The 27,746-nt window shown below is 41.9% G+C and overlaps 3 protein-coding genes across 4 annotated transcripts; 2 read left to right on the plus strand and 1 right to left on the minus strand.

Annotated features, from left to right (window-relative positions):
• The first annotated feature begins 216 nt into the window (after nt 1–216).
• On the plus strand, nt 217–15,608 carry LOC311001826 (oxysterol-binding protein 1-like). Of its 2 annotated transcripts, XM_083992998.1 has the most exons (17): nt 217–579; nt 1,600–1,772; nt 2,762–2,970; nt 3,355–3,523; nt 3,907–4,018; nt 4,152–4,335; nt 4,741–4,858; nt 8,091–8,148; nt 8,315–8,479; nt 9,801–10,046; nt 10,775–10,895; nt 11,144–11,247; nt 11,423–11,518; nt 12,580–12,767; nt 13,520–13,755; nt 13,883–13,921; nt 14,050–15,608. In XM_083992998.1, the coding sequence occupies exons 2-17, from the start codon at nt 1,636–1,638 to the stop codon at nt 14,190–14,192; spliced, it is 2,325 nt and encodes a 774-aa protein (XP_083849124.1). In that variant the 5' UTR covers nt 217–579; nt 1,600–1,635; the 3' UTR covers nt 14,193–15,608. The 2 variants fall into 2 exon arrangements, with proteins under 2 accessions (XP_083849124.1, XP_083849125.1); XM_083992999.1 differs by lacking the exon at nt 13,883–13,921.
• A 2,181-nt stretch (nt 15,609–17,789) lies between these two features.
• LOC311002243 (N-acyl-aromatic-L-amino acid amidohydrolase (carboxylate-forming) B-like) lies at nt 17,790–21,398 on the plus strand (the record flags this gene model as incomplete). Its single annotated transcript, XM_083993529.1, has 6 exons — nt 17,790–18,058; nt 18,149–18,344; nt 18,460–18,553; nt 18,646–18,753; nt 18,869–18,981; nt 21,153–21,398. 6 exons carry the CDS (start codon nt 17,790–17,792, stop codon nt 21,396–21,398), a joined length of 1,026 nt encoding a protein of 341 aa, XP_083849655.1.
• A 2,323-nt stretch (nt 21,399–23,721) lies between these two features.
• On the minus strand, nt 23,722–27,203 carry LOC311001705 (claudin domain-containing protein 1-like; the record flags this gene model as incomplete). Its single annotated transcript, XM_083992822.1, has 4 exons — nt 23,722–23,942; nt 25,419–25,556; nt 25,745–25,852; nt 26,912–27,203. 4 exons carry the CDS (start codon nt 27,201–27,203, stop codon nt 23,722–23,724), a joined length of 759 nt encoding a protein of 252 aa, XP_083848948.1.
• Between the last annotated feature and the right edge of the window lie 543 nt (nt 27,204–27,746).

Raw genomic sequence — 27,746 nt, forward strand, 5'->3', positions numbered from 1 at the left:
TAAAGAAAAGATCCCTACTTGGGATAAAAACGATGTACCGACGTTAACAGTAATACAGATTTACTGATACTATTAAAACGCTAAATATATTTATATATGGTGACCTGAATATTATTTATTAATTTTTATTTGTTAGTATTATGGAGCAAAGTACAATTACTTTGAAATCAAGACGGCCGACCCAGCAACACTCCGGCCGTCGGTGTGTTTCTACACGGAACCAAAAGTGTTGCACCGGGTGTAACCACCGAGCTAACGTTAGGCTAGTTAGATGTAGCCAGCTAGCTTTAGATTCGTGTCGGTGTACGCAGCTGTAGGATGAAAGCTGTACACACGATTATCGAGGGATACTAATGAAACTCCTTGGTGTCAATTTAATTCCCAGTCGTACTGCTTTTGTTGTCGACGCCTCTCGTCTAGTTGTTTTTTTTTATTTATCATTAGCTGTCTGTCCCCGTCTTGGTCAGTTAGCCAGTTAGCCTCTCTTCCAGCTAAGGCACGGTAGCGTATGGGTGTCAAAGTTAGCTGTGACTTCACCGGGTGTCTGGTTGCCTCATCTCACATTTCGGACACGTCAAGGTAAACATTTAGCCGTCGTCAAGTTTAAAAACCTAGCTGGTTGAGCTCATAGCAGTTGTTCAGCGGCGTATATCTTGCATACACACACAGAGACACCAGGACCAAGACTGTAGATATGCACACGTCAGCTGGTAAAGTTCGCGCAAACATGTCAGCAGCTGGTTTCTCCACTTTAGCTCCTGTTCTAGCAAATAATGAGCTGTTGCCAAACCCTCTTAGCCTTATTGCTGCTAACGTTTGCTAGCTTCTGATGTCAAGCTCGCTATGTGCTTCATTACATATCTTGGTCGTCATCATCTTATATTTCTTATTGTACTGATCAGATTAATGTGACAGCTCCCCTCCCAAAACTAAAAATAGCACGACAGTTCCCCAAATCAAACGTGTCAATTAATGCAGTAAGACAAATTAATATAAAGACGTTTTGAAAAAGAAGGACGCCCCTATGTCATGAGCATCCATTTCTGGTTAAACATGAGGGTTTCTCTAAAAAGAAATGTGTCAGTTGTGGATCTGTATTGATCCTGTAGTTAAACTTTGACCCGTCAGGCCATACTGAAGGATCAATATCAGCCACCTGTAATGATTAATGTTGTTCTATAAACTAAACTATTTCTGAAATGCTCCTGTATGCACTTGGTGTGTGACTCAGGAGTAATGTGTTTCTTATCACTCAGTCTGCTGATTATATGCTGATTATATTCTTGCTCAATTGTTTGCGTCATAACATGTAAGGAAATAGGGCACAATGTGCCCTGAAAAACATGTTGCAATTTCAGCAGAAATAGCTTTGTCTCACTATCAACAATCTAGATACCAACGGTATGAGGTATGAAGTCATCCAAAGCTACACTATACACAATATTTTTGCACTACAGTGGATTAATCATCAGCAATGTTTCTTGTTAATTTTGATGAACCAACCAAAGCAATTCAGCTTTATACAAAAGCATTACCCCACTCATGTGAATTCACCTACCAACCGTTTTTTAAAAACTTATATTTTCTTATATTTTCAAGGTTCCGTAAATCTGTATCGTGATTTTGGGGACTGTGATGTCAGAGCCCAAGACCCCCACTCCAACCCCAGCTGGTGACACATACAAAGGATGGGTGTTCAAGTGGACAAATTACATCAAGGGTTATCAGCGGAGGTGGTTTGTCCTGAGCAACGGGCTGTTGTCATATTACAGGTACGCTTATCTGCACAACACAGACGACAAAAGGGGTAAAGCCTTGATAATGTCGTCAGGGAAATCCCTCGGCATTGATCTTAAAGGGATAGTTCACCCAAAATTCAAATTTCACTCATTATCTACTCACCCTAATGTCGACTAAGGGCTGGGAGAAGTTTCAGAGTCCTCCGTGCCTTCTCTGAGTTACAGCGGGGCTCCGTGCAGCACTGCATGTCCATATGACGGTTGCGAACGGAGCTCACTTTTTCTTCGTCCAAAAAGACACACCAAAAAACATCCAATACCTCCATAGTGCTCGTCTGTAATGTCCCTCTTGTATTGAAGCCCCAATATGAGAAACTGTTCGCGCGCACGGTTTGCATTGACACCCAGTTCACGGCTCCGCAAATCGCGCGAGATTCCGGCAGAGCAACACTGGGAGCTTCCGCTACAAACAAGCTGAAAACATATACCTATTTAAATTTCGGAACAATTTCTCATTTTGGGGCTTCAGTACAAGAGGGACATTACAGACGAGCTGTATGGAGGTATTTGGATGTTTTTTGGTCTGTCTTTTTGGACAAAGAAAAGGGAGCTCCGTTCGCAACCGTCATATGGACATGCAGTGCTGCGCCAAACCCCCTGTAACTCCGAGAAGGCACGGACCGAGGACTCTGAAACTTCTCCCAGCCCTTAGTCGACATGAGGGTGAGTAGATAATGAGTGAAATTTGAATTTTGGGTGAACTATCCCTTTAAATAATTACTGTGTAATCACATCCAACAAGCTGGTAACATTTTAAGTGAATGAATGATTATCTATCTATCTATATATCTAACTGGATGTTTGCTTTTTGTGCGCTTGTATATTTTACAAGACTGTAACAATAAAACAGTTAGATGTTGTATGTTTTGTTTTAAATATTTATATCATATGTTATATGCATTATTTCTGATTTGTGACATTTTCCCTTGAAATTCATCGCATCATATTCCTCTGGTTATCAGGACCCAAGCGGAGATGGGCCACACATGTCGGGGCACGATCAACTTGGCCACAGCAACCATCACCGTGGACGACGCTTGCAACTTTGTCATCTCCAACGGCGGAGCGCAGACGTATCACCTGAAGGCCAGCTGTGAGGTGGAACGCCAGCGCTGGATCACTGCCCTAGAGCTGGCGAAAGCGAAAGCAGCGCGCATGCAGGCCGAGTCAGGTGAAACATACAAACATATCAGAGACTGGGAGAACAGGGAGGAGAAGGAAATACTCTGAAGTTATTGCTCAGTGAATCTTGAGTTGAGTTGAGTTGAGTATCTTTATTGTCATTATACTAGATAATGAAATTGTTTTCGGACCCACGGCTTAAAAACACAGACATACAGTACAGTAATAAATAGAATAGAAAAGAATAGAAATACAATTGAATTAAAATTTAAAAAATAAAAAAGAGAGGTGCGACAGAGATGTTTGCACAAGTATGTATTGTGGCTGGGGATGAGGGAGTATAAAGTGCATTAGTGCGAGTCTGAGTGTGTCTGGAGGGAGAGTAGAGTATCTTTTAGAAAGAGCTGCATCTTGATGTTTTAATGCTCAACAGACGACTCCGGGGATGACTTCTCGCCATCGTCTGCGCCAGTGGCACCTGGACAAGGAGGCGGCTCGCAGAATTCAGAGGTCCAGTCTGCTCTCAGAACACTAGGCAGCAAGGTGGAGGATCTCAGCACCTGCAACGACTTGATCTCAAAGCACGGCTCTGCCCTCCAGAGGTCAGTCTTGCACACTAGATTGCCTTCCTTCAACGTTGAACTCTGACCAAAATGCCTCGATCCTCAGTCTCTGCTTTTTTCATTTAGAAATGAAAACGAAGGTGCACGTAAATCAAGCGTGCATACTCAGATAATGACTGTATTCAAAACATTGTAGATATCATTATTTATAGAAAGGCATTTTAAGATCCTGGTGCTTTGATGTGCGTGTTTCCAAGTTAAGGTGTGGTGTACCTTTTGCAAGACAAGTATTTAGGTGAACAGATGAGTAAACACGAGAGCATCAGTTGCAATAATAAACATTTTTATTCAGATGCTGGTGTTTATTTTTACAATGTTGTCTGAGCTGTCAATCCATGTTTCCATTTTGACCTTCCCCTCAGGTCTTTATCAGAACTGGACAGTCTGCGTCTCACTGGAGAGGCAGGAGATAAGATTCGTCAGGTCACAGAAAGGGCAACGCTGTTCCGAATCACATCTAACGCCATGATTAATGTAAGTATCCAAAGTATCCAAACTCCTGCAGTCTGTTCTCTATGCAGACCAAATTAACCCCCTACAACAATAAATTGAATTGCAGGTTTCAGTGGTTCTAATTGACCCTGTTTGACCTTTTGCCCCCCCGTAGGCGTGCCGGGACTTCCTCACTCTGGCTCAGGCTCACAGTAAGCGATGGCAGAAGGCCCTGCAGGCAGAAAGAGACCAGAGGGTGAGGCTGGAGGAAACTTTAGAGCAACTGGCCAAACAGCACAATAATCTGGAGCGAGCGTTCAGAGGCGCTGCGCAGTCCAACGCTACAGCAGATAATAAAAGTAAGTAAGACGTGCGATCCGCTCAAATACAAATCATATTTCTGCCCTCTTCCTGTCTTAAGTATTTTGATCACTTAAAGGTAAAGTTTCCCCATAAATCAAAAGTAAACAGATTTGGAAAAAAAAGTCTAATAATGTCTGTATCATGTGCTTGAATTATTTAATGCATGTCTGTCCTGTTAATCATCTCAAGACTTTGATTTTACTTCCAAGCTTTTATGGTATTCTTGACCTTTCTGTTTGGTAACCACTGTATTAGAAGAACTTGCAACTATTCTGATGTTTCTGACGAACAGCAGATAAAATACCAACAAAAGATGACAGATAAAACACTTGTCATGTGGCAATCAATAGCTAATAAAAATACATCAGCCGAAACTCAAACTTCCTCGTTTCCCCGTAAAGGTGCTGCCGGACCGGGCAAAGGAGAGGCCAGCGACGACGACGATGACAATGAGTTCTTTGATGCCATGGAGGAAGCTCCCGAGTTTATCACTGTACCTGCAGACCCGCAGTTTCACAAGTCAGTATCTTACTGTTTCCCCAAACACGCAGATAGACAGGAAGGCACCTTCTTGGTGAATATGTTTATTTATTGTAGCCAGTTCCTTGTATGACTTTCAGCTACGAGGTGTGGTTAAGCCACATGGTTTGATTTAAAATAGCATAACTTTAAAGAGACAATAAGACAATAAAAACAAAAAAGAAAACTGCTGCAGGAACAAAGGAGCGTTTAAAGGGATAGTTCAACATTTTGGCAAATTGGCCCATTGCCATAATCGCTATAGTCATAGCAGTAGGTTTGTTACCTTTATTTGTCAGTGTAAGCTGTTTTTAGAACGGAGGAGCGGAGCGGCAGGCTGTTCAGAGCTACACTATGGAGGCTAATGGAATTTCTTGGTTTCCCTCATCAAACTCATCAAATACAAAATCCCAAAACTCCAAAACGCTTTCGTGGACAAGTTGTGACCTGCACAATCACCACGCTATGAGATGATAATGGAACGTTACGAAACGGAGCCGTTTTCGAGGTAAATACAGAGTCTGCTTGCTGAAAAACTGCCCCTGAACGCAACGCGCATCAGCGGTTTTGCATGAATTTACCTCTAAAACAACTCTGTCTCGTAACGTTCTATTATTATCTCATAGCGTGGTGATTGTGCAGCTCACAACTTGTCCACGAAAGCGTTTTGGAGTTTTGGGATTTTGTATTTGATGAGTTTGATGAGGGAAACCAAGAAATTCCATTAGCCTCCATAGTGTAGCTCTGAACAGCCTGCCGCTCCGCTCCTCCGTTCTAAAAATAGCTTACACCGACAAATAAAGGTAACGAACCTACTGCTATGACTATAGGGATTATGGCAATGGGCCAATTTGCCAAAATGTTGAACTATCCCTTTAAGTCGTTCAGTAGAATAGCGGCTCTGCTTACGGCTAATTAATGTTTTTATAATAGGGTTCTCCGACACATACATACTAGGTATGCAAATTATTGATTTATTCATTAATGGTTAGTTGGTTGACCTTGTTGTTCCATTAACGATTAATTGATAAGCGGCGATTTTCCTGAGAACATACATTTCCCTCGTCTATAGTCTACAGCAGGGCTATTCAATTGGCGGCCCGCGGGCCACATCCGGCCCCGAACCAATGTCCGAGTGGCCCGGCTCGTCCTGACCCAAAAAAAAAAAAAAAAAAAGACACTGAGGGAAACACGTTTTTCGAGAACTCAAAATCCCTACTGTAGGTCAGACAGTGAATGCACCACTCAACGCAGCCTAGCAACACGCAACCCACCCACCCAGTCAGTGCGTTGTTTTGAAAGTTACCGGTAGAACCGAGGCTCGGTCGGTCGGTCGGCTGCTCTCCAGAAATACCGTGTCGGGCCCAGGTAGGGCCACAGCCGCTCGTCACGGAGCGGGAGGCTTCGCTGCGGCGGACGGCCGTGGCTGCCCTCCGTGGTCCTGTGGTGCTACAGGTCAGACAGAGACAAGTCCCCGTCCGTCCGGGACCGACGGACCTCACTCCACACCGGGCCGCAGTAGCACGACACGGTGTTTCTGGAGAGCACGCTGACCGATCCTCAGCCCTCCCATCAGCCAACAATAAACCGTGGTGGCTGGTTACTCCACCAGTCTCTCCTTTCAGCCACACATGAGCACCGTCCACGCAGTGACAGCACGCCATGCTCCGCTGTCCTTTTTTTTTTCTTTTTGAGGGAATGAAGTAACCAATATTTTAATTTTAACGCAACTAAATACTTGCAATGGAATCAGAACAGTAACTTGATTAGGATAGCTACCTTTCAAAGGAATAATCCGTAATCAAATACTGTACCAGAGTAATTTGCCCAAAATGGCTTTTTGCTCCTTGTTTTTCACTCAAAATATCTTTGTTCATCTCTAGGCCTAATTTTAAGACTAGGCTACATTTAGTGATTTACATAACCCCCTGCTGTAAACCTCAGTGGAAACTCAGTAGACCTCAGGAAACTTTTAGTTCCTAAAAAAAACCTCCAATTCAAAGCATTAACAGCTACACCTTTACTACTACTATCACTAGGTACTACTTTTATTGGCTTATTCTCTTTTTTCTGGCTGTGTAGATTTGTTTTTAATAGCTAATGCTGGGTTTTAAAAATGCCCCTCATTTGTCATAACCTTCTTATTGACTGCTGAAAAATGTCCGGCCCAGTTCAAGGTCTCAGTTTTAAAATCTGGCCCCACTGAATTTGTAATTGAATAGCCCTGGTCTATAGTCTATAGTCTATAACATAAAAATCTGAACATTACTTAAAAATGGCTCTACACTAATATTTGTTAGTTTTCTTTAGGAGCACAATGAAAAATGTTTAAGTAACATGTTATTTAACCTTTAAATAATGTTGAGGGTCCAACATGACCCATTTTACATTTGAGAACAGTGAAAACACCTGAAACATTTTTCCTCTGACTTTAAGCTGACTTCTAATGTGACCAAGCATGGGTCATATATGGAAATATTTCAACTTTTAAAAAAAATCAACAGACACAAGCAGTAACTTGTTCTTGACCAAACACAATATTTCATACATACAGATGAATTGGTCTTTCCTGTCACTACACTATGATGATAAACTGTATTTAACTACTTAAATCACAGTAGCATTAACAGATTTGTTGAACTCAGCCTGATGTAAACATTAATAAAACTCAGTAACCAATCACACAAGCAGCTCCATGTTGTCCCTGTGTGATGTTCAGGGACAGGTCAGGACAGTCTGAAGACGGAGAGCTCTGAGGTTGAAGTTTATAATAACAAAATGCACTTTTTTAAAATTAAGCTCCGATAGTGATTAGCGACCCAGCTAAAACACAGGAGGACACGCTGTACCGGTGTGGATCCGGTGCATTTATCAAAGCTTGGTCACCGGGTAGGTTTTAGCGATCGTACAGCCTGAGGCCAGTATACAACAGGCAACAGTTGTGTTGCTGCCTCTTTTCACTGACGACTCCTCTCGCTTGTGTGATCAGTGCGCCGTGCACACGTTTTAAACAGAGATCCTGCTACATTATGTCGGCTTTGCTTGTTTACATTTCACAGCAAGTAAATTCTTATTGAATCGATAGTCGATTAATTGTTTACATCCCTAATACATACTGTACATGTACATACTATAATTTGTGTCTCTGTTGGTGAGCATTGAAGCCAGTTTCCTGCTCTGTTTCTTTGTACTTTACACTGTGTTTATTTAACCAGAATCCTTCCTCTTACAGACGGTCGAGCAGCAACATCAGCGGTTTCAACAGTGAAATGTGTTCTGATGATCAGTCGGTATGCCTCTCTGTTCTTCAGCCCCAACTCCTTTAAAATATTATTTAACATGATTTATTATAAATGAATTCTGTGCTACAGTCATAACTCAAGAGTAGTAACACGAAGCTTTATCATTTCCAGGAGCTTTTTATGCCAGTTATTGACAGAACTTTCTGCCTTTTAGCTTAATGAGGAGCCCCTTGCAATGAACCAGGAGTCCCCCTCCCAAGAGCTGGTGCCCTTGAAGAAGAGGCGGACACGCATCCCAGACAAACCCAACTATTCCCTCAACCTGTGGAGCATCATGAAGAACTGCATCGGCAAAGAGCTCTCCAAGATCCCAATGCCCGTGAGTATCACTGCAGCTGTTACTCAACGTCTGGCGTGACTTTCAGGAAGCTTCTGTGCTGGCTCGGCCACAAAAGGCCTCGGGGAGTTACACCTGATTTCTGTTGTTCTTTTCATGTCTTTGTTCATGTGGGTTTTTCACTCAAGCACAGTGAACAAAATGTGATAAGATCACATTGGTACATACTAGACCTCTGGCACCAACGTGGGATCAGGGCATGTCTGCAATACAGGGCCGGCCACATTCTTCGTGTGACATCCTGTGATTAAAATTAGTCAGACCTGTCGGACGTACTGAGAGCAGAATGAGTTACGTTTGGTATTTGGAAAAACCTTCTAGCTGTACATCTGTGATCTCTGTTCAGGCTGCGTATTTTCAGACGACTGCAGCATTGTTCACAGTTGCAGGTGCAACAATGAATTCCAGTACATCTGTCTATAGCCTGACCTTTAAGGCATTTACACACAGGGAGTGCTAACTTAAAGGGAGGTCGTTAACTACCTGTCCTGCAGCAATAACACAGAAACATGAAAGGATGCAAAGAATTCACTATCCATAAGTCCCAGATTAATAAAAGCAATAGTGAAATCGTAATGATACCCTATGTGGGATTGCAGTATGATATCATTGTATGATATTGTGTATAAAAGGAAAAAGTACATGCACACAATCCTTGTTGTTTTGAAATTTCTTATGCTTATTTTTGTCAAGTTTATTACATGTAACGTGTTTCTAAAGTTAAGTTAAACAAGTAAGCAATGTGCACATACTACATCCTGCTCCCGACCTGAAAATATCCATTAATTCTAAGTGTATCATACCATACCAACACTGTAATTATCATAACAATGAATACGTCTAGAGAGAGAGAGAGAGAGAGAGAGAGAGAGAGAGAGAGAACCCTGCATTCTTTAAACTAACCTATAAGTAAAATAATGAATGTGATTTTATTGTGACAAATGTGGCAGCACTTTCGTTTATACAATCTGATATTACTGGGTGAGGACTGTAGAAATGGTGTGCACTGTCCAAGCCTTGACATGTCTGAACAATTTTCCATTACCCGAAGCCTATTCTCATTCATTCAGGTCATAGTTATCTCAAGGAAATTTCTATCGAACGCAACTGTACTTAGTTATTTGACTTGTCAAATAACCAATCGAACACAGTGGACTTAGTTATTTGACAAGTCAAATAACTAAGTCCAGTTGCGTTCGATTGAAATTTCCTGGAGATACTTTTCCGAAGCATTTCTGCTCATTTGAAAAATTTCCGATCGCAAAAAGTTGATCCGCCTCAAAAACGAATCTGTTCTTTGCAGGTGAATTTCAACGAGCCCATTTCAATGCTGCAGCGGTTGTCGGAGGACCTGGAGTACCACGAGCTGCTGGACAAGGCCTCCAAGTGCCAGAGCTCCCTGGAGCAGATGTGCTACGTGGCCGCCTTCTCCGTGTCCTCCTACTCCACCACCGTCTACCGCACAGGCAAACCCTTCAACCCCCTGCTGGGAGAGACCTACGAGCTGGACCGGCGGAGAGAGAGCGGCTACCGTTCCCTCTGCGAGCAGGTGGGAGAAAAAGAGACACAGAAAGTTGCAGGGGAAGTGAAACCGAACAAAGACTGGATGTCAGGAAGGATGACTTAAAGACTTTCACCCACTCAGCATTTTGACAGCTTTTTGCTTCCGTTCTTTTTCCAATGAATCTAAGGTTGCGCGTGTTACAGGAAACGTAGCCGGTCACATCAACAGAATTAACAGAAATTAGAGTTAAATGAATGCGTGTGGTCATTTACATGTATATGTGATTATTATCACTGTTTGACATTTTCTAGTCATGCTTATGAGAAGCCAAACAGATTGTCGTATCCTCTGGTTCCTTTGTTTGAGAGAAGAAATGATTGTTGGACGAGACAAACTCTGTTTTCTGGGTTGGAAAGGTTGTTGTTACTAAAAACATGAAAGTATATCCACTCCAGTCAGTAATCTGGTAAACTGTGCCTTCAGGCAGCAAATCCGGTGATCAGTGGGGAAAGCTGTGCTTAGAGTACGAGCATTGAGACCGGTTCAGTTTGGTCACTAAAGCCTTAAATGAGATTGTGCAAGTGGGGAAACTATTAAATCCTACTGTAGATGAGTAGTATAATTGGATTTGAGATTTACGGCGGAGGATTTTCATACCCCGCTAAAATCAGGGTTTGTACATAACTCGGGACACTACAGTCTGAGTGGCACCAAATGTGAGTCATTACTATCAGGGAGTGAATAACTTTGCACTAAATGTGTCTTTCTCACAGGTGAGTCACCACCCCCCTGCAGCGGCGCATCATGTGATATCTGATCGCGGCTGGACCCTAAGGCAGGAAATCACAGTTGCGAGCAAGTTCCGGGGAAAATACCTCTCCATTATGCCATTAGGTAAGACTGCAAACTGTTGCAGCATGCTATGCATTGTTGGTTATGACGTAGACTGAGGGTGTGATTCGCATATTGCAGCTGTTGATTGAAGGCAGAACAAAAGTAATCCGCTATTGTAATGTAATGACAGCAATTCAAGTTGAAGTTTGAAGAATGTTATTCGTCACACCTTGGCTCTAAAAACAGAACAAAAAATGCTTTTGTTTGTGTCTGGCGCTGAAGTTTGCTATCCTTTCTTATTTGTGCAGGCACAATTCACGCAATCTTCGAAAAGGGCAACAATCACTACACATGGAAGAAAGTTACCACCACAGTGCACAACATCATAGTGGGGAAACTGTGGATCGATCAGGTGAGCCTCAAAGAGCTGAAGCAGGGTCACAGTGGTAAACAGGAATTGCAGGAAATAAAGGACGCTTGACTGGAGTTCACTGACACATGGAAGATAATACTCTGCAACATTCTGCACTGCGCCCTGTTATTCCCTTGAAATTAATGCTGTCTTATTATTTCTGTTTCACTTCTAGTCCGGAGAGATAGACGTCGTGAACCACACCACCGGCGACCGCTGCCATCTGAAGTTTGCACCTTACAGCTACTTCTCCAGAGATGTTGCCAGGAAGGTTAGAATAATATGATTCAGTCTGAACCCAAATGCAGGAAACCCAGAGAGATCCCCTCCTGGTTCCCTCCACAGCTTTGTTTTTTCCCTGGTCCTGCTTTCACCACATGAACCTACTGTCCTGCAAATGTCTCTGTTTCTATTTAAAACAACTCTCTTGCAAGATGACACACTAAAAGAAAAGAAAGAAAAAACAAGTTTTAATGGGTAGTGTTGCTGGAATTTCCTGAATTGGTCTCTTTTCAATTCCTGGGACAAAAGAGCCCTCCTCCTCGGAATTCTGGGAAATCCTGAAAAGAAAAGTAGGATAACAAATTTAACAGAACAGCTTTATTTTATCACATAAAATGTTTCATATCTTTCATGGAGGAAGAAAACGAGTATGTCACACGCTTTCCTCCACAATAAACATCAGAGTGTCTTGACGGCCGCCACATTTTAACAGCCTAACGTTACTCCAAAGTCACTTTCAAAAAGCAGCATACAAATAACTTTTGTCTACTTCAATAACAAACTTGCTATTTTTGAACAATAATAGCTTATTGTGCTTTATGGTTCAATCCGAAACACTCCCAGGTTCCAATGTTCACTTCCAGAGTGGATATTTACATTCACAAATTGTTTGTTTTGCACAGACGTGTACTCATCCGTGGTAAGAGAGGAACTGCTGCCTGTTTTCACTATCACTTCAAATGCAACAACAAGCTCACACTGCTTTTGCACAGCGCAAGACTGAACCATTCGACATGCCCGAATGGTTCTTAGTTATGTTATAAATATCTGTCTTTGTGCGTGGCTGACATAATGTAGGTGATATGAACAAGAACATTATACATTTCATACAGTTTATTGAGCATTTATTATTAGTTTAGGTCATTATTAAGGCAACATGATTAGAAAACACCCCCACCCCAAAAAAATCCTGGGAGCCTTTTTTCATTCTTGGTATTAAATTGACTGACCACCTGAACTCCTGAAAAAAAACGGGTCTCGGCCAGCAACACTAATAATGAGTCATTACTCCTCTGTTAACCCACATACGTCTGCCTGTGCCACTTTCAGGTGACAGGCGTGGTGATGGACAAAGATGGGAAGGCCCACTACGTGTTGTCGGGGACGTGGGACGAGAAGATGGAGTTCTCCAGGGTGATGCAGAGCAGTCGAGGTGGAGAGAACGGGACGGAGGGCAAACAGAAGACGGTTTACCAAACACTCAAAGCCAGAGAGGTCTGGAGGCGAAACCCTTTGCCGTAAGTGCTCTTACTAACAGGGTTTTTACACATGAGTCAGATCTACAGACATAACAAACACAACTGACTTACCTGTCTTAATCTCTACTTATTTGGCTGTCCTTTGTGTTAATGGCTGCCGAGATCCAACTGTGACTTACAACTGATTCAAGTTTTGTTTACATTGCAGGCCAAGTATGAATTAGCACACATGACAGGCTTTTCATGTTATTACAGCCTGAAAAGTACATAATACCACTAAATGTAATCACTTACTCTTAAAGGGATAGTTCTACATTTTGGCAAATTGGCCTATTACCATAATCCTTATAGTCATAGCAGTAGGTTTGTTACCTTTAATTGTTGATGCAAGCTATTTTTAGAACGGCAGAGCAGAGCTGCAAGCTGCTCAGAGCTACGCTACGGAGGCTCATGGGATTTTTTGGTTTCCCTCATCAAACTCGTCAAATACACAATCCAACAACTCCACAACGCTCTGGTGGACAATTTGTGACCTGCACATTCACCACGCTATGAGATAATAATGGAATGCCACAAAACTGAGCCGTTTTAGAGGCAAATTCATGCAAAACCGCTGATGCGCGTTCCAGTCGGGGGCAGTTTTTCAGCAAGCAGTCTCTGCATTTACCTCTAAAATAACTCAGATTGATTGTCTTGGTCTTGCCCCTTCTCTATTTGTGTGATTGTTAATTTTGTGTTCCTAGAAAAAAAAGGGATAACATTGTTTTCATATTTGACTTCTTGGTCCACAGCGATGGAGCAGAGACCATGTATTATTTCACTGCCTTGGCGCTAACCTTAAACGAACCCGAGGAGGGCATGGCGCCCACCGACAGCCGGCGCCGACCCGACCAGCGTCTGATGGAGGACGGCCGCTGGGAGGAGGCCAACGCCGAGAAGCAACGGCTGGAGGAGAAGCAGCGCACGGCCCGGCGGGAAAGAGAGAGGGAGGCCGCCAGCCAGCGCACCTCCAGCCAATCAGAAGAAGGTGAGTCCAGTTATGCGTCATGCTTCGTTGTGTTTCTGTGTTCTCCCTCTACCTTGCATGGGGAAAATCATTGAATTAAGAGATAAAACAAAAAAAATCTCTGTGATCCCCCTTTCTCTTTCACAAGCTGTCGATGAGGATTCTCTTACTGATCCCTCCTTAAAAAGCAAGTATCCCTCTTTTAGTCTCTTTTCACTGTCAGTTTTTCATGCTTTCATTTCTCCCTTAATCATCTATCTAGATTGTTTACTTTCCGTATTCTTTCTCCAGTAACACAGTGACTCTTTTTTTCAGGTGCACCGCATGACAACTACCAGGCACTTTGGTTTGAGCGCTGTGAGGACCAGATCACAGGTGAGCAAATCCACATCTATAAGGGAGGCTATTGGGAAACGAAGGAGCGTGGCGGCTGGGACGGTTGCCCAGACATATTTTGACCTCGGTGTTGCCCGCAAAGTGCCCTGAAGAGACTGATCCATCGAAGCTGCCTGGTGGACAGCTACCACAAAGGCCTGCTTGTCCCCCACTTGGACAGCTGCTTCCCTCCAGTGGCTCTCTGTTCTAAGAGATCTCCAGGACGGTCACTGTTGTCTGATCCAGAGGGAGCAGGATTTTCCCTCTGGAACCTCCTTTTCATTCCCATTTCGGTTCCTGCCTCCTTGAGTCGTAGCATCGACCCTTTCGTTGCTGTCACTCATCTGAGAGAACTCCAGTGAAGATTTCCCGCGCTGCTTTGACTCGGGTCGAGCTGTGCATAAGGGGAAGGAACTGAAATGGGCAGTGCTTCCAAATCTATAGTAGATCGTTCTCTTAGTCTCTCTGCTCAAGTCTGTTCAGTCTCTCAGATCAGGAGCAGAAGAGCTTTTGTGCTGATAACACCCTGTGAGATAATGTAGTGTTCCTATTGTCATCCACAGCATTGTGTGCTTTGGTAATAACTCTAAAAAAAAGGGGTTAAGACCTGGTTAATATATAGATTTATATATAATTCTGATTAAAAATTATTTCATTAAAATGTCGACTGGTGGCCTTCAAAATGTTAGCGAGAATTTCTTGTTTATCTCTCTGATTTAGTGTCTTAATGTAATGAAGTGAAGGTTCCAATGTGCTCGTGTGTATGACTACATATCTGCTCTTTCATCACTTTATAACACTGCCACTGTGCAGTCAACAAAAAAAAAAGAAATGGTTGTCCAGAATACCAGTTGATCCTCTACACTGTCGTGTTTTATAGCTAGAAGGGATTTTTTTCTTTACCAAGGCCTGATGGAAATTATTGTTGTAAAAAATTGTGATGTGGGTACAAGGCCTCAACACTCTTTCTCTTCGCCTTAGAAATGAGCAACACGCTCTCACTTGTATTTACATCACACCTCAGTGGATATGATGCCGGTGTTTGTTGCGCAACCATTAAAACTTTGAAGAAACACTTTGGGAAGGAAATAATGCTACAAAATGGCTGATTGTGCTGAGAATATCTCACATCAGTTCACTTTTATTCAATAACAATAAATGAATTGACCCCTTTTCACAGCATTGGTCAAATACTTAGCCGTTTTGCAAATAAAATGAACGGTAACTAAGTTACATGGCAGTAAAAAAAAAATCAAAAGTGGATGATACTTGGTGTGATCTTTTTTGGCAGTAACAAAAAAGGCAAGAGCAAAGGAAACAATGAAAAGTAAATGACAAAATAAATATCACACCATCATGTATCTGCTGAAGAGTTCATACATATGCAAGTACATTTTGACACCAAAAACATGGGATATAATGTGTGTGTGCATTTCATAATTTTGTTTGTAAGTGTACTTAAAAATGAAGAATAAAGAAACAAAGAATTTAAAAGCATTGCAAATAACTATGATTTTATAAATGTATAGAAATTCATATTATAGTATTGATAACTGTAAAGTAGGTTTTTTTTTCTTGTATTTTTGGTTCCTCATATTATGGGAAGAGGACTGTCTTCATTTTCAGAAAAAAAGGGAGTTTCCATACTTGACCGAGAGGCGAGACATGACATTGTTCAGTATTTTGTATTAACAAAAAACAAACAATCTGTAATAAACAAATGCTGTGATGTCAAACAAACAGATTTCACACTGTTCTTACGTTTCATTTGTTCAAACATTTATGAATTGGGTGACAAAAATGAAGGTTTTCTGAACCAACTATCACAAAAACCAATGTTAACATGTTTCCACTAACCCCCCCCCCATATATAATTTTCCAATAACCTCAGAGTGCCAAATATCTCTTTTACAATTCAAAGTCAATGATGGGAGGAAAAAGTGCAACTTACACTGATAAATCTGGTTCTGGACCAGTACACTGACCATTTCAAATATCACAGGTAAGACTAGTTTTTAATGTTGCTTGTTACAAAAAGACAGAAATTCTTGAGATTTTTAGAGTGGTTTCAAAAATGTTGCTGTTGCATAGGTTTTCCTGTAGAGGGCTACAGTTCACTTCCACCAGTGAGGATCTATCAAGATGCTCTCATTCATGTAGCTTCATCAAGTCCCAACGTTAACTTGTCAGATACTTTGATTTGTCACCAAATACTAAAAACTAACCTTTATTAAGCCTTAACTCTACTTTATACTTACTACAAATGAATTACACTAAATAAAGACAGAAAGCTTTAACAATGTACCTGCTAAACATCATATCTTCAAAATAAAATAGCATATTAGCATGCTGGTGTTAGCATTTAGTTAAAAAGAAAAGCTTTTAATACTTAAACTAAGCTAGGATTCTCCTCGTGAAAATATCTGTATGCTTAAAAGACTAACCTAGTGATATAGATATATAGACCATATAGGTTATAGATGCTGGATGCAGAGGTTATAGCTGTTCTGTAAGCAGCAAAAAATGATGGTGTAGAAATAAGGATTGTCACTGAAAAGAAAACAGAATGAGTTAAGCTATGCCGTAAAAAAAACAGTTTAAAGAGCTTTAACCTTTATTTAAACTCCAGTCTTTTCTCTCTAAATCGCCAGCTGGCTCTGGTGTTATTTTCCCTGGGAGAAGAGCCGTTCCTTCCACTGTGCACATCGCAGGCGCCTCTCTTGCTGTGTCATGCCAGCAGATTTATTTTTAGCCAATTTTTCTGAAAGGCAGACTGGAACCTACCATCCTATACATGGGGCAGAGAGAAACGGGGAGTTGGGGAAAGTTGGGGAGGGGCTTAGGGTTCGGGTTGACCTCACAGCTGTTGGGGACCAAAGGAAGCAATCGATGCACCACATCACACTCAGGACACACCCTGCCCACGATACAGTATAGTATAGTACAGTGCAGTGGACAAGAGGTGGTAGAGGGACGGTGAGAGTTTGCATAACAGGCAGCTACAGCCTGTACAGAGGGGATGGGAATGCTGAATCAGTAAAACTGCATGAAAGCCTGGGAGAGGGTGGAAGAGGGTAAACGGCAGGGGGAGAGGGAAGAGAAAGGTAACAGCCAGGGTAGATTAGGTAAGATGTATAGGACGATGCCTAATCATTCATTTCATCTCTTATTTGTGAATGTGGAGCTGACATTTCACCTTGTTTTACCTCAAGCTTTCCTCCTCAGTTAAGAGACTTTAAGTAGACTCCGGTCTTAGTGCTGCTTTAGGCTACGCTGTAATTGTAGGGTTTAAAGCCGGAACTGCTCCTTTACAGTTCAGCAAGCCAGAAAAAGCGAGGTAAGGTTTCACAAATCAATATCTCTGCTTTATGTTGCAGTGTTGTCTACAATGTACCCGGGGACATGAGCACTGGTGTAATTGATAACCTCCCACCGAGTCGAACCAGAGGGAATCGATTGTGTAGTTTGTTGTCAGTAGACACTGATACACACTGAATAAAAACAGCCGCAAATAAGTGTGTTTACAGCTGAATCTGTGCACGAAACCTGCTCAAAACTGCCTGCATGATGCTGTATAATGCATGAGGACTGGAACACCACCGAGACCAGTTGCAAATGTTTTTTTGTTTTTTTTAATTTCTTGCAGTCTTTCCTTTGTATCTCTGCCTGCTCTCAGTCTGATGGAAGTAGACGAGGTGGTGTGTTTACCGAGGTTGTCCCGGGTCGCTGTGTGCGGCGGTACGCATGGCAACGAACTGTCTGGGGTGTACTTGGTGAGGGAGCTGCTGAAGGTGGAGAAGAAAGGGAGGAAGAAAGGGGAGGAGGCGGAGGAGGAGGAAGAGGAGCCGGTGTCTGTGCAGTTTGTGCTGTCCAACCCGCGGGCCATGCAGCAGTGCCGTCGATACGTCGACACCGACCTGAACCGCTGCTTCACCCGCGCCTCCCTCAAGTAAGGCCACGATAAGAGGCAGCGATGGGTTCCTCGTGGCAACGTTTTCTGATGATGTGTTGTCATTTTTTTTTGGTTTCTGTCTCCCAGTGGGACCGCGACAGACGCAGACCCCTACGAGATGATCAGGTCCCGAGAACTGAATGCCATGCTGGGTCCCAAAGGCAGTCCGAAGGCGGTAGATCTTGTGTGCGACCTTCATAACACCACTGCCAACATGGGCCTGTGCCTCATCGCCTACTCCGACTCCGACTGGATCTGCCTTCACATATTCAAACACCTTCAGGCAAGAAAATCAAATCAAATCAACTCCCTCTGCCTATTTGAAGAAACTTTCTAGTGTTTAATACACGTGATCATGCCAGAAATCTATAAAGTCAAGTCTGACCTGTCCTTTTCAGAGGCAGATGCCAGATATACCCATAAGGTACATCCATTTTGATGTCCCCAGTAGAGAATCATACTCCCTTGATTCAGTGGGGAAACATGGCTTTGGTGAGTATTCAGTATTTACCACAAACCCACTGCTTATTCAAAGGATAGAAAGTGTGTGAACGGAAATATCTAAAAAAATCAATTTTCTGCAGCCATAGAGATCGGCCCTCAGCCCCATGGCGTGGTGAGGTCAAACATCTACACAGCGATGAAACTTGGTGTGCAGCACATGCTCGATTGGGTCCGTGTCTTCAACTCAGGTACAGTTCAAACTCTGGATACAAATGAGGATACACAAGGATATTTTTTACACAATAAGATTATGTAACCTTGTTGAACCTGTTGATTTTAGTTGTGTCTGCTTTTTATCCTCAGGTACTATTTTTGAAGGAGGATTTGTGGATGTGTTCACCATGGTTAAAAACATTGATTACCCAAGAGACAGTGAAACACGCAACATCACAGCAGCCATTCATCCTCAACTTCAGGTACGGTCTGAAATATATTTTTAGCCTGAGAGCTTCATCATCAGCTCTGTCCATTGTTAGATTTGTACATATTTGAACCCAGTTATGCAAGTTTGAACCATCTAGTGAGAGGATAAGATAACAAACCAAAGGAAAATAAACTGCTCAACACAAAAGTAAGACAGAGGTAAGGGCCTTTGTCCAAGAATAATAATCAATCTTTCTTTAAGGGTACTAAATATAACTGCGTCTGGCTGTGTATGGTATTGTTCACTTGTTCACTGAGTTTTCACACCATACATAGCATTGGTCATAATGCAGGGTGTGGCCTCCTCTTGTGAAATGGCTTTTTACCAATGACGTCCACAGCATGGCTTTTGTATTACCGCCATAAATTGTGGCTTTGTATTGTGAGTTGAGGACATGCACTGAATTTCTTGACCTTATTTGATGTGGTGAAATGTTTGTTGATTCATCAAACAGAGGCCACAGAGAAGGCAAAATTAAGAGTTTATTTGGTGCACATACAATTAAATAATTCCCACTAACTCCTTGTATTTTTTTAAAAGTATTTTTGGGCTTTTTATTGCCTTTTTAATCGATAGCACAGTCGAGAGAGAGACAGGAAATGAGGAGGCAGAGAGGAGGAATGACATGCAGGAAAGGGCTGCGCAATGCAGGATTCGAACCAGGGCCACCTGCAGTGAGGACTGTAGCCCCAACATGGGGCGTCAGCTCTACCAAGTGAGCTAAACGCCGCCCCCAGTAGATTGTTTTAACACAAATATATTCGTCTGATCGTAAATTGACTGGTATTAATTTGGGGATTAAAGTGGCTTTTTCTTATGAGAAAACTCACTGAATGATGAAGAAATTATTTAAGATGCAGTGAAATTATCAATATACATAATTTGCGACTCACAAAAAGCAATTGTTATATAAATAAATGAAAGAATAGTGTTAAAAATAAAACTTTTTTCATTGTGAAATGCAGAAGATAAATTCAGTAATCTCAGTGTGACAAACTCCTATGCAGTCTGGCAGCAAATACTAATGTAGCGCTATCAGGCAGCAAATTATGTGGATATTCCAGATTAGAAAAATGATTTAAAAAAACAGTTTTTCTGTTGTCTTGAGTTAAAATCTTCAAGCAATATTGCAAAGTTCACTGGTTTCCGATTTGCAATTTACAATGTCTTCAAAGTGATAAAATGAGTAAACAGGTCTACAAACTGGTGGAGTGAGATTCTTTGTCGCTTTGGGATAATACCACGAATGACAAACAGGCCCTGTAAATAGCTCACATTGTTATTTCAACAGCGTGGGCTCTGACTCACAGGTGTTAATGGAGAAATGTTTCTTTTGAAGACTCTTTTGTTTGGCAGCAATACAGTGAGTTAGAGGGCAGCGTCAGTCATTGTCAGTCTACACACGCACACGCCCATGTCGGAGCTGCCACACGTTACACACATGCATTTCACATGGATGGTATTTTTGAATGGTGTAACAGGTGCTTGCTTTTGTTTCAGGCCAAACTGACTTGTGAAATTTAAATGGTTGAAAAATAGTTTGCCTTTTACTCAGCAGAGGTGGGAGGTGGGAGGTGGGGTTACAGTGACAACATGCAGACCAGTATTTTCAACTGATGAATAAACAAACGTGTAGTGATGAACTGGAGGAAAGTTGACAACAAAGTTTCAGTGAATAGCTTGATGTTTTGTAAAACACTTTTCCACTTTCCTGTCAAGAGTAAGATTAAAATGTCAAAACCCACCACAGCTAGCCTAGCTGAGACATTTGTCTTAGCTTAGCACAAAGATAGGATATTTAAGGTACAGCTAAACCTGAATAATGAATCATTAACACTAACATACCTCACTAATGAACATACCTGGACATTTCAAGTTGCCACAAATTGTGACAACTCATCACATCATCAGAGATTAAAGAAACTCAGTGCAGTGTGTTCTCCTAATGATCATTAAACATATCAACCTAAATCCTATAAAACTTTTATCTTGATAATTTTTGAACAGTTTTCGTGACAACTGCTCCTTCAGTTTCAGTGCAGAAACTCTTGAAGACTTGTGGTGGCTGCACAGCTGCTTTTAAACATCCTGTGTGGATTTAGAAATTGATTTTCAAATGTTAAAGCTGATTGGTAAAACTTGATTGTGTGTCTTTTCCCGCAGGACCGAGACTTCTGCCTGCTCCACCCCGAAGACGCACTGTTCCAGACTTTCTCAGGTGAAACACTGAGGTACAAAGGCAATGAACCTCTTTATCCTTTCTTTGTCAATGAATGTGCGTATTACGAGAAGGGCATAGCTCTCTCCCTGGCCAGAAAGAAGCACGTGATGATTCCTGCAATCCGGGTGCAGACAGAGCAGGAGCAACAAGAGGACAAACAGGGATTTTCTTCAGAAGAAGAGGAGTGAGCATGGTTTATTTTTTAAAAAAACATGATGAGACTGATGTGACTGTGAAATAAATAAAAAAAACTCAAAAGCTTTTATTGAAATGACAGCAGTTGCTTGGAACAAGCACCATTTGCATCTGCACGTTTGCATACACTCACACAATATTTAAGTGTACAACTATTGACAGTCTCACCACTGGAGAATGAACGACACATTCACTGTAGATTCACAAAAGCACAGTCAAACAGCTGTTCTATTTATGCTACTGTGGATTCAGGAATAGAGCAGTATCTTATATTTAAATGTTGAATATGTCAAAAAACAATCTGGTTCATCACCGATATCAGACCACACATAATGCATCACAAATTTAATGACACCTTTTGAGTGTTACTCTATATTTATGGAGACAAATAACATTTGTTTTAAAGGGTTAGAATGGCATTTTCTTCCTAAATGTATTTGATAATTTGAACATTTACATTGTCAAAAAATAGAAATCCACTGGCAAGTACTACAGTAAGATCCAGGATATGTTCAAAAATAATTTAAGTGCAAAGGAACACTGTAGCTTATTATAATATGGCCTTCATAGTACATTCATAATGCCTAACAGGGAAAACCTATTTCCCTTAAATTCTGTCGATTTAGTTAATTTGTTTGTGTCTTCCAAAGAACTGATGGCAAAATGGGAGTAATATGAAAAAGAATCAAGGGATAAATATAATTTAAATAACAACTAAAGCATATAAATTCGCAAAAAAGCAAGCGGAAAAACCAATTTGAGCATACAAGGTCAACAAAAACACAAAATGGTGAAAGAGCACTACTATGCTGAATACACAACTTTTTCACCTTTTCTACAAAAGCCTACAAAATTAGTCAAAACAATAAAAATATGCTTGAAAATATCAATAACAAAACAATAACATAGTTTGACCTTAATAATTGTCATAAATAAATAAACCGATGAATAAATAAATGTCAAAAGTGAATCTTCAGTAACAATAGAAGGATGAATACAGTAATAGTCATAGTCTGTCTGATTGTACTCATTGATGCTCACAGTAACAGATTATTTTCATGAGCAGCTGAAGGGGAAGTATTGTAACATCAGAGCAAATGCCTGTCAAAATAAGCATCTTTTGTTGCTTGTTTTTTTGTCTTGACGCAGGGCTGTAGAGACGTAGGTACTGAGGGTGCGTCCGTGCTTGGATGTCACTGTCACTGTCAATGTCACTGTCTGGGCAACAAAGGCTAAATGTCACCGCACCCAGCTGGTATCACGGGTGTGTCAGTGAGAAAGTCGCTGTGTTTCAAGTCTCAAAGTACCAAATACATCATGTAGTAGACACGATGTGCTGCAGTTTTGGACCTGGAGCAGCTGCATCTCATATACACTCCACCTTTTTACATTAATCTGAGACTTTTGAACACATCTGTCAGTCAAGAGGGTTGTGCTTCTAAAAAATTGTAATTCTTTTGTGTTTGCAGTTGGATTTAATTATGAATATCTTCACAGTCTGTATCAGCACAGTCTTCTTAATCAGATGTAGTGTATTTTACAGTATACTTAAAGGAGTGCTCCATTATATTACATTTTGGGTCTTATTTAGGTCATTTCTTCTGAGTCAGTGATTTCAACGACAATAACATTGCACACTGAACAATAAGAACACGGCAACATCAGTTATAATCGAATCCGACAGGGATTCTGCTGGGCTTGGATGACGATGATGAATGTCCCTCACTGCAGAAAATGCATGCACAGGTTGAAGTCGTTTGTGGAATATGTGTAATGATGATAATATCAGTTATCATTGGATTCCTCATCCAAATCAGTTTGTTTTTAAAACTTGTCTGATCATGTTGGCTGGCTGTTTTTCTTGTCCTGTCGAACTTGTTTTAAGTGATGTTGCTGACATGAAGACGAGTCATCATGCTCAAATCTCTCAAATAAACCGCAACAATCCATTTAATTTAGCTATTTTCCTGATGTGAATGAACTATGTATTGGATTAAATTGATGCGAAATATGAAACTGGTCCGGGACACAGCTAATGCTTCTCAACTTGGTTAAGTTACTCTGAACCAAACATATGCTGTAATATACACATCTTTCTGTTGACCTTTTTTCAAACCAATTCCATAACCCCTAGAGAGATAAAAATCAAATCTTTTAATGCAGCAGATAGGGTCACTACTATAGAGTACATGCACTTTAATCCATTCGAGGGAAAAACGCACAGATTAACCCACATCCTGCTCCTCTGAGATCATTATAAAATGCATCTTGGTGTCGGAATGGGGTATAAATTTAAACAGGGGCTGAGATTACAGCCTATGCCACCCGGTATGCGGTCATGCGGTAGTAGTTCTGACTGTGGCTGCGTGCCGCCCACACCAGCAGTGCAGCGGCCATCATTTGGAGTGGTGAGGAAATGAGGGCCAAGTAGAGGGACCAGCCCAGATAGCCGTCCACTTTATCAGGCAGCATCGACACCCTGTGCAGCAGGTCCATCCCTGCCAGGTAGCAGCACACTGTGGCCAAAGTGCAGAGACCTGCAGGGCAAAAGATAAGGTGGTGTAAGGAAGGAGAGAGATTTTGTGCTTGACATTTCATATGGATACATTTCTGAATATGTCAAACACATCCCCTCTGCTGTTGTGCTTTGTGTTGTATTTCCTGTAAATACTGTAATGTTCATTTGGAGCTGTGCTTTTGCTTTTGATCCAATATTCACTCTCCTTTAAAGGGATAGTTCAACATTGCCATAATCGCTATAGTCATAGCAGTAGGTTCGTTACCTTTATTTGTCGGTGTAAGCTATTTGTAGAACGGCGGAGCAGAGCCGTGAGCTGCTCAGAGCTACGCTACGGAGGCTAATGGGATTTCTTGGTTTCCCTCATCAAACTCATCAAATACACAATCCAACAACTCCAAAAGTTGTAACCTACACATTTACCACGCTATGAGATAATAACGGAACGTGACAAGACAGAGTTGTTTTAGAGGTAAATTCATGCAAAACCGCTGATGCATTATTGTCTCATAGTGTGGTGAATGTGCAGGTCACAACTTGTCCACCAGAGCGTTTTGGAGTTGTTGGATTGTGTATTTGATGAGGGAAACCAAGAAATCCCATTAGCCTCCGTAGTGTAGCTCTGAACAGCTCACAGCTCTGCTCCGCCGTTCGAAAAATAGCTTGCACCGACAAATAAAGGTAACAAACCTACTGCTATGACTATAGGGATTATGGCAATGGGCCAATTTGCCAAAATGTAGAACTATCCCTTTAAGCTCTGCTTTAGTTTAGGTTAGGTTTAGTCTGCACCGGCCTCTGAGGAAAAATGTCTTCTAAAAATTCCACAATGTTCAGCGGTGAAGCTGTTGACTGAGTCTTTCTGCTTTGTAGTGCAGAGCAGGAATTCTGTCGGTAGGGAATAGCCACATGTCAAAGGATGATTTGCACAAGTTGTGAAACCTGAAATACGATTTAGATCTCGAAGCCAAAACATTAATTTCTTTTTACTAGTTTTAATGTAGAAGGAAACTTTCAGTTTTGTTTTTGTCTTAATGGCATGCCACATTAACTTAGAAATGTGGCCTCAGACTTTTGGACTTACCTGCATATACAGTGTATTTTCTATACAGTATATTTTGTGTGTATCATGAATTCAGGGAAATGGGAAGTTACTATTCCTTCTTCCCATGTTTCTGAGTTACTAATGGATTATTTAGAACAAAACTATATGAATTGTACTTGGACATACTCTATTTAACCGTGAGCATGATCTTTGTTGTTAATATTACTCATAGAGGCTGGGACACAAACTCAAGCCAGAGTAATTCAGAATTAAACACTGAGTTTAGACTGTGAATTAAGTGCAAATTACAGTGACACAATTACAACGTGGACCTTTCTTTGTCAGAAATCAATAATTTGAAATTATGATTCTCAATGAGCCTAAATTTAGGCCACTTTGGTGACGACTATGGATCAAAATGTCCCAAGTAAGGAGGGGAACACGTCTCACCGGCCAGCAGGTGAAGTACTCCGATGCCGAGGGTGGGGGTGAGGCTGCGGCAGAGGCAGGCACAGAAGCCAGTTAGGCCTGCTAACACCACCAGACCCAGCGACACCAGTGGCAGCAGAAACTGGCATCTCCACAGGTCTAAACATGACAAAGGAGGGAGTGAGTCAGTGGCATCACAACAACCGTGACCTTGAGTCACCTGCAGCCCTTTGCATGACAGAAGACAAGGCCTGAGTGGGGTTAATATGGGTCAAACTTAATTCCAGTGCAAGAGCTTTATGCATTATAAAACAATTCAATATGAGTAAACCTGTAACTGAACTTACATGTGCGCAGCATGTCCTCGCCACTGTTGTGGTTTCCTGGTTCTTTGTACTTAGGAGTGAACTGCTGAGGTAGAGTGAAGCTGCGACATTCTAGCACCGTCTTGGCATCTGAAAGAGTTTTTTAACGTTAAGAACCAGTGTTTGTGTAAACAGTTTAGTAGAAGTTCAGCAACTTCTCTCTTTAAATCTCAGCATGGTTAATAAAATGAACTCACAGAGAGATATAGGAGGTTTTGGTTATTTTTTAAATTACACAATGTTCTGTATTGAACTCATCTTACAGCATACAAAAAAGAAAAAAAAAACTTTTAGTGAGTGATAACATTAACCTTGGGCATATGTCTAAACAGATCATGATCATGGGGAGATTAATGTAACTAGAGAGCCCCTGGGTTAATATGTGTAGGGTAGTAAGTCCCTGACTGACACCATTAAAAGCATGTCAGTATGCAGCCAGACACCAACCAGTAGCTACTCCAGGGCTGAAATGATCAGTTGATCCATCAAATAGTCAAACTGACAGACAGTGACACAGATCTAGATAATTATTGACTACTTACACCATTTCTAGTCAGCGAAAGCTCACTTTTTCTTTCACTTTATCTGATTCAGTGATGGTAAAATCGACTTTTTTTTGCAAGCAAAAGACAAGCAACAGTGTAAAATCAGTGGCCTACATTGGCTTAGTTCAGTACTAGGCTAATTTTTGATCAAACACAAAATGATAAGCTCTTGTACCAACTACTCATTGGGTAGTTAAGCTGCCCACTTTGGTTGGCCATCCTCGTGAATAATAGGAAAGTTCTGGATCTGGATGTTTGGATCCACTTTACTATTTAATAAAGAACTGAGACAAAACACACCCAACAGTCTCAGCACAGCGGCGTTCTTCAAAGATAACTTGATTGATTTATTGGTGCAATCAGTGATATTTGATACAGACAGGGCCACGCTTAACTGACAGACGCTGACAGATCCCCAGTGACGGCGTGTTTATTTGTTATGAGACCACACCTGCGCCATCCTCCAACGAGTGTTTATACAGTAGTTCAAAGACACACAGTGTAGCCTAACTCTTTATCGCATAGCTACTTAACCTGCGTGGTCACAGGTGAATTGATTGAACATCATTAATCACACACATGAATAGAGTTCAAGTGAACATACCTGGCTCTTTGTACCAGTGCGCGCTGGAAGGGACGAGCACGCATCGCCACCACAGGCCCACGGTGCCGTTGAGGCGGAACAGGGTGTCGCTGTAAGTTTTCTCATCAAACTCCCCATCCATGAACTCCTCATACAGGGAGCGCACCTCGGACACGTTGGCCTCTCCGCGCACGGTGGGGCTGCTGTACTGGTACCAGTGCTGCGTACCGATGGCCACCGACAGATACACGGTGGCCAGTATGCTTAGCACACAGGCGATGACAAGAGCAGTGGCGTAGCGGTTGTCTACCATTGTTCACCGGGCCAGAGGCGCGTCAAAAGGGGGGGATTAAGTTTATACCAGTGGTCGGATCCGACGCGCATCAATGTGATCAATCTCTGACGCCTTCCCGTTAACCCCACTCCTCCTATCCACGCCGCTCCTGCATCGTCAAGTCTGCTAAAGATACCGCGCAGCAGTAAGGAGCAGGCTTTAGGTTTCAATGATACACACTCATCTTCAGTGTGTAACAGTCAGCGTCAGCAGCCCCGCAGCCCGGCTTGGATGCGCCATCTGTTCCCTTGTCCCACTTCCACAGATGGTGGATGGCTCGACGCTGCGACAGATCGGCTATCACACAGCTTTTTAGACCGCTGTAGGCGATCGACCCCTCAGTCTCGTCGCAAACAACCACGAACAGGCCCGCGCTTTATCATACGTTCGTTATGTCCGTTATGTCCGAGGCAGAATCAGCCTGTGCAAAACGGAAATATACCGGTGGGGTCTGTTTTGGACGGCAAGCTGATGCCGGGTGCACCCAGGATGATAGGGGTTGTAAACACACTAATCCATGTG

Source organism: Trachurus trachurus (assembly GCF_905171665.1).
Source record: "Trachurus trachurus genome assembly, chromosome: 18".
NCBI classification, from domain to species: Eukaryota; Metazoa; Chordata; class Actinopteri; order Carangiformes; family Carangidae; genus Trachurus; species Trachurus trachurus.

Coding starts and splice junctions, on each gene's coding strand:
- LOC311001826 (XM_083992998.1), top strand. CDS start 1,636: ATGTCAGAGCCCAAGACCCCCACTCCAACCCCAGCTGGTGACACATAC. Junction 8,149..8,314: donor TGTGTTCTGATGATCAGTCG/GTATGCCTCTCT, acceptor TCTGCCTTTTAG/CTTAATGAGGAGCCCCTTGC. Junction 11,519..12,579: donor CCAGAGATGTTGCCAGGAAG/GTTAGAATAATA, acceptor TGCCACTTTCAG/GTGACAGGCGTGGTGATGGA.